This window comes from Pundamilia nyererei, unplaced genomic scaffold (assembly GCF_000239375.1).
Source record: "Pundamilia nyererei isolate P.nyererei 1_Seehausen unplaced genomic scaffold, PunNye1.0 scaffold00107, whole genome shotgun sequence".
NCBI classification, from domain to species: domain Eukaryota; kingdom Metazoa; phylum Chordata; class Actinopteri; order Cichliformes; family Cichlidae; genus Pundamilia; species Pundamilia nyererei.
The window spans coordinates 1,768,799-1,778,869 of NW_005187508.1; the positions used below are offsets into that span (position 1 = coordinate 1,768,799).

At 43.2% G+C, this 10,071-nt stretch overlaps 3 protein-coding genes across 8 annotated transcripts in view; 1 reads left to right on the plus strand and 2 right to left on the minus strand.

Moving 5' to 3' along the window:
* zbtb5 (zinc finger and BTB domain containing 5) overlaps positions 1–4,398 on the minus strand; it is a 9,085-nt gene extending 4,687 nt beyond the window's left edge. Inside the window, exons 1-4 of one of the 5 annotated variants that reach the window (XM_013912916.1) lie at positions 4,296–4,353; positions 2,841–2,951; positions 1,999–2,212; positions 1,073–1,921 (exon numbers count right to left, since the gene is read on the minus strand). In XM_013912916.1, the coding sequence (XP_013768370.1) occupies positions 1,073–1,921; positions 1,999–2,208 (1,059 nt within the window). In that variant the 5' untranslated portion in view covers positions 2,209–2,212; positions 2,841–2,951; positions 4,296–4,353. Of the gene's footprint in view, positions 1–1,072; positions 1,922–1,998; positions 2,213–2,840; positions 2,952–3,821; positions 3,887–4,280 lie in introns of those variants that run through there. The other 4 variants (XM_013912915.1, XM_005741172.2, XM_005741175.2 and 1 more) reach the window with 4 other exon arrangements.
* A 220-nt stretch (positions 4,399–4,618) lies between these two features.
* Positions 4,619–8,531, plus strand: polr1e (RNA polymerase I subunit E). The gene is made up of 12 exons (XM_005741176.2): positions 4,619–4,706; positions 4,946–5,049; positions 5,136–5,212; positions 5,293–5,378; positions 5,495–5,550; positions 5,648–5,792; positions 5,888–5,998; positions 6,172–6,268; positions 6,356–6,486; positions 6,578–6,659; positions 7,928–8,059; positions 8,249–8,531. The coding sequence occupies exons 1-12, from the start codon at positions 4,631–4,633 to the stop codon at positions 8,412–8,414; spliced, it is 1,263 nt and encodes a 420-aa protein (XP_005741233.1). The 5' UTR covers positions 4,619–4,630; the 3' UTR covers positions 8,415–8,531.
* Positions 8,532–8,963: 432 nt separating this feature from the next.
* Positions 8,964–10,071, minus strand: part of fbxo10 (F-box protein 10) — a 6,367-nt gene continuing 5,259 nt past the window's right edge. For both annotated transcript variants that reach the window (XM_005741177.2, XM_005741178.1), the window contains exon 11: positions 8,964–9,900. In XM_005741177.2, the coding sequence (XP_005741234.1) occupies positions 9,720–9,900 (181 nt within the window). In that variant the 3' untranslated portion in view covers positions 8,964–9,719. The remainder of the gene's footprint in view (positions 9,901–10,071) is intronic.

The following is a 10,071-nucleotide window of genomic DNA, read 5'->3' on the forward strand; positions in this document are numbered from 1 at the left end:
CGAGCCTATACAGCTTGGAGTAAGACAACATGCATGAAGAGGATGATGTGGACAAAATACTCATTTGCCTAATAATTCTGCACTCCCTGTATAGGAGTTGTAAAACAAATAAAACCTCTAAAGTTAATCATAAATATTTTTTTCTAACTCTAGCCTATAAATGGAAACATTTAGTGGAAAATTAACATGTTAACTTTTGCAAAAAATGGCTTCCTTGCCATTACTGCTGCTGCTGCAGAGTGGGGGGGGTGGGGGGGTCTATACTATACTGGACAGTCTTTTCAGGCTAAAGTAGGTACTCTGCAGTACTGTGGTACAGTTTACAGTAATGAAGTGCAGGATGGGTGTTCACGATCACTGTTAGGACTGGTTATGACAGCTGAAACTCGATGGCCGAGTTGTCCCACCTGTTATACCCCTTTGAAGTCTGCTTGAACTCTTCTGCCTGGGGTGTGTGTGTGTGTGTGTGTGTGTGTGTGTTTAGTTCATGGACTGTAATGTCAATTATCTGCACATTAGTTAACGAGGCCACAAAAACACAGATCCAAGAGACATAAATTTGACCAAAGTCGATGAGAAAAATGTAATCAAGGCTTCAGGGTAACAGTTATTAGTTTGAATGTAAGTTGATGACATTCTTTACTACCCTTCACCTGCCAATCTCCACCTTTAGACATTACACCGCCCAAAGGTTGGAGAGTGGCCACGACAGCTCATGTAACATCTGCTAATATCTCGTAAATTGCAGCAAGCAAAACCCACAAAGAGCAGTGGACCTCAGAGTCAGCACAGGTCAGCTATCACAGTCCGTCCGCAAGGAAATCAAATCCTCAGAACAGAAATTATGTGTGACTTATTTCTAAGTGAGTCATTTTCCCCAGCTGCACTGCTACACCCGATCTTATGACTTCCCTCTTCTGTCCAATCCCTTAACCCCTGGTTGCATTAATGACAATCAAACCAACAATTTCTGTTAAGTTTGTTTACTTCATACAGACAAGCCTGAGAGGTCTGGAGAGTTTTAACTATGAAAATATTACTGCCCACTGAAGAGACAAACCTGTAGCTTTACCTTTTGCTCCTCTTCTTCGTTCTCCTCCTCCTCTGTTCCTGATTTTATTTTCACCCCTGCTCTGCTGTCCTGCTGATCCTGGTCATCCATGTCCTCTTCTTTGTTTACTCCTTGAATTCTCCCCAAGTTCTCCTCCTCGCAGCGTCCACTATCTGACTGACTCGGCATCTGAGGGTCATCTTGGGACGCAGCTGCTAACCCAGTGATTGGAGGGTCAAGTTTAGATTTGTCCCCCATCTTGTGGGAATCTGGGGAGAGAAGTGCTCCCTCCTCCCGCTCTGCGTTCACCCCTTCTTCTCCTAACAACCCGAGGTTAGGCGCCAAAGGACGCTGTCTCTGTCTGGGTCTCTCCTCTGAAATCCCCAGCGCCAGAGAGGGCTTCCGTTTGTGGAAGCGTCGGATTGGGAAGGAGGCCCTCTGGTCAACCACCCTACTGCCAACTACATTTCCTGCCCGGTCGTCTTCCATCCCACCCAAAGCAGAGCTCACCAAGCTGAGCCCCAGCTGCTGCAGTAAGAAGGAGCGCTGCAGCTTTGAAGTGGCAGCATTTGCTGCAAGGTTAGCATTAGCTGCTAACATCGGGTTCACTGCTAAATCAGCTACTTGCTGATGCTGCTGCTGTCTGTGCCTCTGCTGCTCCTGCTGTGGGTGGTGATGGGCAGCTCTGTCGGATGAGGGGGACATGGGCAGCGTGCGCGTCGTCAGGTAGTGTTTGCAAGCCTTGACCACATTGTTGAGGTGCAGATGCGAAGCTGCGAGGAGAACATCCATGACATTACTCTCGCCGAGCATCAGTGTTGACGTGTACATCATGTCCACGAGAGCAGCGAAGGCCTCGGCCGTCACCACCTGCAGAACGCACACAGTGGTTTCAATCACCATTAGAATGACTAAAAACACTTTTTTGACAGCATTTTCTTTCTAACCTCGCTGTCCAGCTGGATCATGTTCATGCTAGCATCTCCCTCTGCGACAGTGAACAGCGCTCTGAAGTGGGTGCTGCAGGCCGCCAGCACGGAGCGGTGGGCTTTAAAGTGTCGGCTGCCTACCACGATGACACAGTCGCAAAGCTGACCATGGACACGCTGATAGTTCAGCTGCTGGAAGATCTGCTCAAAATGGCCTGGGAAATCCATGGCCCTGCAGACAGAGGAGCAGAGGGTAGGTTAGTTATGCAGAACTACAGTCAGTTAGCAAAGATCAGGTGATCTACTGATGTCACTGCATCTGACCTATCAGCAGCGACCTGGAGCTTTTCAAGCTTCAGTGTTCTTCAACAAATTGGGAAATTCAGTTTACTGCCCCTACGTACTCTTACCCTTATCATCATAATGCCCAAACCAATAGTTCTAAGTTAATTGCTGTATTACAAGAAACAGACTGTATGAAGTTGCCAACTTGACATTATTGAGTAGCACACTGATTGCAGCTTGCTTTTTTGACAATCCATTATGCATGAGAAAAAAAACAAAAATTAAATAAGATCAAGTTATCCTAATGGATAAAACAATTGGGGACAAAGTGATAAATCACAACATGTGTTACTACAACACTCATCACACTTCAAAATGTTAAAAAACGCTTATTTATCAAAGTAAGACAGGAGAGGATGGAGAGAGGTTAGATTTTAAAAGGTAAGGATTGCTCCGTGACATTTAACAGACTGGGAAGTTAAAGATGAAACATAACATCCTCATTCATTTTAGACACTTTTGAACTGATACCAGATCTATACCTGATGTGTTGCTTATGTGAAGTGTATACTAACTTTTGCTATTCCAAGGTTGCATGAAAAGGCAGTGTATGGCAGGATAATCCGGTTAATCTGTGGTACTGTGGGGATGTTTACAGTGCAGAACAGATGTGGCGTTTATGGTCACTGTAACAAGGAAACACGTAAATTTAAAGTTATGGAAAGGAGATTAATTCACTGAATTCTACCTTTATAGTGTGTAGGGGTGTCACAAATCTGCCCTGACAGCCAACAAGAGCAGAAACTCAGGTCAGCTGATCACAGCCCGAAAACAAAGAAAATTTCATTGTGCTTACAATAAAAATTACTTCCAAGTGATGCTGCACTACAAAACTAGAGATCTCACACCTACTCGAATCAAACTTGAACCCACGATTATGCTCATTTTTCTGCTTAGGTGTAGCTACATCAGCACATAGAGCGAGTTTGCATCTGAATTTGGGCTGACATAATGTTTGTACTCCCATAATATTATTTGATTTTTATATTATTAATGAAGTTAAGTTAGCTTTGCACAAAACAGCTGATAGAAATGTCCTCCAAATAGCTCATTTTCACTGCATTTCAGAGTCTGGATCCAGCACTTCAGTATTTTTTGAAACAAGTATGTGTACTTCTACTTGAGTGATGAAACTGTGCATTTTTGAGTACCTGTGGATGCAGTCTAGGATGTCTGAATGGTGATGGGGGTGAAGTTGGACCAGTTTTTGTATTTACTAGCGAACAGCCAGGATGCCGTGGTGCTGTCATTTTATTTTGGTTACTGATTACTGTGCACCAAATGTTGCGTTTTCCACTGCCTTTGCCTTCTTGCTATAAAGTCATATATTGACGAACAGGTCTAACTTTATTGAACACCGTCGTCTTTACACACAGTTAACGTCACAACTGCAATGGAACACAATAGCATGGGATGCGACTGGGTAAAATGGCACAAAAGAAGCACTCTGCTGGTGCTGTAAGTCAGAGCAGAGAGCCAGCGGTACTTTAGGTTACCTTGAAAGATCCGGAAAATGCAGGTATCGAGAGGGAGAACAGGGCCCCGATTAGCTAAAGTTAGCTGGCTTCAGCCCAGCAAACAGCGCGTTAGCTAAAGTAAAAGCAGCGGCATGCGGTCACCGAGACTGGACAAAATGTCCCCTCAAGCCGAGCTGTGGATAGCTAACATTTCCGCTGCTACCTCCCGCGTCCCCCTGCGGTCGACTTCCTGACGGTTTGACCCCGAAGCGGCTTGTTTGGTTTTGGCCGTGGGAACGTAAAGCTGGCCGCGATGCACGGTGACGCGGTGTCCGTTGATCTCCAACGGCTGCCAGGCTGAACACACAGCCACGGCGCCAGAATAACCGTTAGAATAATATTAATGCCTCCTATCTATTGGTGAGTGGTAGCGTCATGCTGTGTTGTGTTTTCTAATATTTCCCCCGGCCGACAGACGGTTTTTCCAACCAGACTCACGGGGCGGCGCTGTACCTCTTTTTCGCGTCCATGACCTCACCCGAGGTGAAAAGCTGCAGCTTTACAATTTCACCACAAGGCGTCGCTGCTGCACCCCCACACATAGCCAGTTAGCCAAAGATTATAAACAGCATCGAGATGGTAAATGCTTTGGCATTTTCATTTTGTTAAAGTCCGTATAAATGATAATCCAATGAACAAAGACATAGCAGAAGGAACAGTGCAGGCAAAATAAAGAAAGGCACCAGGTAAAGTATCCACAACAAAACTGGAGAAATTAGAGCAGCGGCTTGGCGAAGCGAACACGGAAGTACAGAGGAGTAAACTCTTGCCCTGCATGAAAACTCATCATGACAACAGTCATGGCCGCCTCCTGCTCGTTTGTGTGCTGCGGAGAGGAGAAAGAAGCCGATAAAGCTGTCATCGGTGAGTCGTCCTCATTTGTTTATTATGTAGAATTTTTCACGAGGATGATGATGATGACACATGACTCTGGGTTGGGCTTTGTGGAGTTTATATTTCTAAAGCATTTAGGTGCACACGTGGGCACTACTGTGTTGTTGTGTCCGAGGCTCTCACGTGTGTCACTCTACAATCACATCGGTCATTGAGGTTTGATCGCATTTGAGGTTTTGATTCCCGGTGTTTCTGTCTCAATCCCACAGTCCGCTTTTCCAACGGCAGCGTCCAAAATGAAGACAAACTGGATTTCAGCATGTTTAAAAACACAGAGGAAAGTAACCCCAGGAAAAAGACCAGGCGGATACTGGTGAGGAAGATGAGTATCTATCGTGTGTCTGCACTCTCCGGGCTATGTTGCTATACTCTGTGTTCTTCCTGGTTTCTTTTATTTAGGTTGCAGAGTCAGACAGACTGTCCTATGTGGGGCAGAACTTTGGAGTGGGGTCAATGAAGTGCAATAATCTTTGCAAGTAGGTCTTTGCTGCACATTTTGGCATGTTATGGTCACCGAGGAGGAGATTGATAAGGAGGATGTTTGGCATCTTTTTAGATATTATGTGGGCGTGTTGAACAAGCAGACCATGACGATGGAGGTGCATGAAGCTCAGCTCTTCAACATGCAACCAGTTATACCAGGTAAGAGACCTATAACATATCTGTTGCTATTTCTAACTGCCCATAAAGACCAGAAGCTGTGGAAGGAATGCTTTGTGTGCCTTCCGAGAGTCACTTTTTCTGACTTTTGTCACCAGGAGAGACAACAGACAGTGCAAAACCCCAGGACACTACTCAGACCTACAGAGAAAAGGTGCATTTGCTGCTACTGTCTGTCCATTACAAGACATCTGTGCTTAATTATGTGTAATGTGAATATCTTGTTATTACCTTTAATGTTTCCCTTTCAGGTTGACTTACTGATTGAGGCCTTTGGTACCAACAAGCAGAAGAGAGCTCTGAGCTCTCGCAGGCTGAATCAGGTGGGCAGTGAAACCCTTCAGCAAGCAGTGGCAAAGGCTGCCAACACTGTGATTGGCGAGAAGGGTCTGGAAGGTAAGCTGCACAGTGGATGCCTCTCCTAGGAGAAATCTGGAAGTTGAATGTTTCTCTCTCCAGGTTTTTTTTCTTAACCTTCCCTCTCTGCACAGCTTTGCAGCAAGAAGTGGCTGACGCAGAGTCGCAAGGAGACCTGGCTCTGCACCTTCCCCCCTGCAATGCAAACGCAGACAAACGAGAGGACGTCTATCCATTTGATGAGCGTATCTTTTATTCCTGTGCTGGAGGAGGAATGTGTTTATGGAAATAGGAAGGCAAGGAATCCATTTGAATCCCAGATTACAAGATGGGGTACTAGCGTATGCATGTGTTTGCAGGTTTTTATCTAGAGCCGTACCAGACTTTGTTCAGGTGACCCTTAACCGAATATGTGCAGTCTTGAGCCCAGTGGAGTTTGGTGCTTTGGAGCAGGGTGGTGCCAAAATGGCAGCACTCACCCCCGAAGAGCTGAAAAAGATGAAAGATGATGGAAGGTAGAGGCAACCAAACCTTCAGAGACATTTTATTAATGTGTTCTTGCACTTGAGGTTGATCTTGTGGTTTTTATCTTTAACCTAAAGGTGCCTGAGTATTGTGAAGCATCTAGAGAATCTGCCAACTGAAAGTGAAAGCCGAGACAAAACAGCACGCTGTGCTTTCTACCTCTCTCTGCTCCTCAAACTGGCTCGGGAGAGGAATGTCACCCGCAAGTGTGAGTGAATTTTGTTAGTGTTATGATGTGGAAAGTGGCATACAAACTTTCACCATTAGAGGGTTGTAGTAATTCATGTTTGCATGTACAGTTGGGCAAGAGGAAGGCTGCCCTCGCGTCATCCAGGGCAAACTGTTTAAAACGTTCACCGTGGAGACCTTCAACAATGGCAGGTATGGTGGTTAAACACATGTAGCTAATGAAGAAAAATGTATCTGGAATTTGATTTTGTTTCACTAAATTAATAATTTCATTAGTAATTAAAAAATTCACCAAATGCTAAACCGAGACAGGGAAGCTAAATAATATATACAGTTGTAAGAAGTTTATATACATGAATCATGAGCATGAATGTCATGGTAATTTTGGGCTTTTAATGACTTCTTTGAACTGTTCTTTTCTCAGCGTGGAATGATTGTACAGCATACACCTTTAATGATTTTAAAAACCAAGAATTAGGTGCACAAGTTTCAATTTATTTAGGATTTTCTCTAATCCACACAGGGTCAAATGTATAGATACTCACTTAAATAATTTAGTAAGTGTTGTTAAAGGTTCTACAATGTATTTTAACAAAGTTATGGCCTATTAGCTTCTCGATAGTGATCGTGATTGACTACATCTTTTAGTTTCTCTTTGCAGCATAAGAAGGGATTGTTCGATAGCACCAACTGGATGGAATAATGCAAAAGCCCAAGAAACTAATTGAAGATCTAAGGAGATCTGTAGTTTCTTGGAGACCCTCGAAAGAACTACAGATTCCAACATCATCAGTTTAAACAGCTGATTTGTCATCACTTTGCCAAAAATGTCACCCTCATATGAGAGAAGGTGAGTCAGGAACAACCCAGAAACCACCATGGCTGAAGCCTGCCATGAACTGCAAACTGCTGGAACACCAGCATTACTGTCCACAGTGAAGCACCTTTTTCATTGCCATGGACTGAGAGGGTGGCAACCAACAAAGAAGCCCCATACACACATTAAAACTGGTTTTAGGATGAATAAAGCCTCTGGAATTGCCTTTCAAAAAACAAAAACCCAACTCAACCCTGTTTAAATCTGTTCAGTGTGCTTTAAAGCTAGGTCTATGCCAGGAAACTAACAAATTTAAGTGAACTTTACCATTTCTACCAAAAAGAGTGGTCAAATATTCAGCCAGAATTATGCCAGAAGCTTGAGGGCTGCCAAAAAATCCCAAATAAATTTAAACTTGTGCACCTAATTTTTGTTTAACTATAAGTTATTAAAGGTGCGTGCTTTACTATCATTTCACTCTGGAAAGCAGTTCAAATGTTTTTTTGTTTTTTTTTTAAATCACCAAATTATTTATGGCAGACATTCATGGCCATGAGTTTATGTAAACATCTGACCACAAAAGTATAGTTGTTGCTGCACTGATTCTTTTCAAAAGACACACTTTCTTTACTTTTCTGTTTAGAATCCAGAACATGGTGTCGTCGTCAATGCGGGTCAAACTAGCAGCATACTGCTTAGCTCTGCTGCTGCATATGGGTAACATGACAGCTGACCTCACATTACTGCATCGTGACCTGGGAATCACTGAGGCAAGGTAAGCAGGGGAATAAAAAGGAAGCCTTTAAAAATCGTTTCTTACATTTCATACATTATTTAAATAAAGAGTAAAATCATTAATGAAGTCAATAATGTGGACTTAACCACAGATACTACTATCCTCCTTCTTTACTCTGTAGTTTTTGTTTAAACTGTAAACTATTGTGATTCTTGTGCTCTCCTATAGGATGACTGAAGTCGCAAAGTCAATGAGACTGACCTTGGTGAAACCAGCCCGAGGCAAGGGTGATAACATTGAACTGCAAGATGACAGCAGACTGGCCGCCCTTGTTCTGCCTCTGATCAAATACGATCACTTCACTGAGAGACGGAAACGCAAAAAGATGCACTGAGGACGCGAAGGAGAACCGAGAACTGGACAGAAAGAAATGAATATCAAACAAATAGCTGCATTAAACAAGGCTTGTTTGTTAATGCTTTTGTAGACAAATAAAGTGAACTTCAAGGCGTATGTGACACACTTACATTTAAAGATAGAAGAAGAAGAAGAAGAAAAAAAGTCTAAAGAGCTGTAAACAGATTCTAGATGACAGAACATCTAGCAGGAACGTATAGGCACGTTTGTAGACATCACATGTTGCACACTACACATCTTCCCCTTCTCTGAGTGTGTGGACAGGATATCTGGATAACTGCCTTTCTCTTCTTTCTGTCTGCTGGTCTTTTTTTTGCTTTTGATTTATTTTTTACAAATGCAGACAAATTAAATAAGCTGTTACAAAAGCTAAACTGTCGTCAGACAATAGTGGATGGTTGTGAGATTATATTTCAGCAAATGCGAACCCTCTTCTGAAACCGAAACTTACTCAAATGTGATTGGTTGGTCGAACTTAAGTGCAAGTGGACTACAAATGGAACTATAAAGCTTAGACTACCAACAGTTTTTTTTTTTGCATAATCATATGCAGACATCTGTTTAGTTTTCTGTGCAGCATGTTGACAGGATCTGAAATAATGAGATGTCTCAAAAGCTGAAGTGCATTAAGTTTTAAAAACCATAGAGGACATTACGCAAGAAGAGACCCGCCAACAAACAGGACAGAAAGAGACAGAATCTTAATTTTGGCTTAATTGCATAAAAGCCCTCACGCTATGAATACACCTTCCCTCGCTACAGCATCCCTTAAATAGTCAACCAAGGCACAGCTTTACTTTGACCCACTGTAAAAGCCACCATTTCTGAAGCCTTTGACTCCTGCTAGGATTTAGAAATGTGCACTTCCTAACCAGCGAGTCCCTATAAGCAAAAATAAGACTACCAAACAAGTCTGCAGTAAATGAGCTAATGATAAACTAGGCAAAGCTCTAGTCTCAAACAGATTCCAAAGAAGTATGAATGTCTTGTACTCCAGCTTCGGTTTTCAATAGCCTACGTTTTATGAGTACAGTAGCATTTTAATCGTAGAAATACAAAAGTCTAATTTCAGATTTTCAAAATCTTCTTCCACCTTAATAAAAATGAGGGTGGATGGCTCCTTTAATGTTTCAGTTGCCGACTCCAGCTACTTGGACAATTAACCGAACCCTTATTTTGACAGTCAGTGCCCCACGTGTATGGTTTACAGCAGTTAAGGTGCAACCCGATGCTGACCTCCTGACCCTGGCTATCATATTGGCTTGTAAGTTCTAGCCAGTATTCACAGGATGCTGCAAAACATGCTGCCGCTGTGGCAACCACTTTCCACAGTTGCGCTGATCCTGGTGGTCACGGAAATTCCAAGTCCAGAGGGATACTGGGATGAAGAGAGACCAGCAGGGGAGCTGGCCAGTGGGCGAGGAGGAGGGTTTTCCATAACCCAGGGGGGAACAGATGTACAGCTATGAAATGAAGAGAGAAAGGGTAAACAGCAATTGGGAGGTGCCCTTTAAGATTATTTTTCACCCCACCCCTATTTGTTTTTTAAACCATTTTCATCTTCAGCTGTTCCTGAGGGAAATAACCTTTAAGCTGCACACCATTTTTTATGTCACTAGCTAGCTGTCACTGAC

What these genes read in the sequence shown, in the direction of transcription:
- polr1e (XM_005741176.2), top strand. Translation starts at nt 4,631, where the DNA reads ATGACAACAGTCATGGCCGCCTCCTGCTCGTTTGTGTGCTGCGGAGAG. An exon ending in CATGCAACCAGTTATACCAG is followed by an intron (nt 5,379 to 5,494) that starts GTAAGAGACCTA and finishes TTTTGTCACCAG; the next exon opens with GAGAGACAACAGACAGTGCA. An exon ending in TGGCGAGAAGGGTCTGGAAG is followed by an intron (nt 5,793 to 5,887) that starts GTAAGCTGCACA and finishes CTCTCTGCACAG; the next exon opens with CTTTGCAGCAAGAAGTGGCT.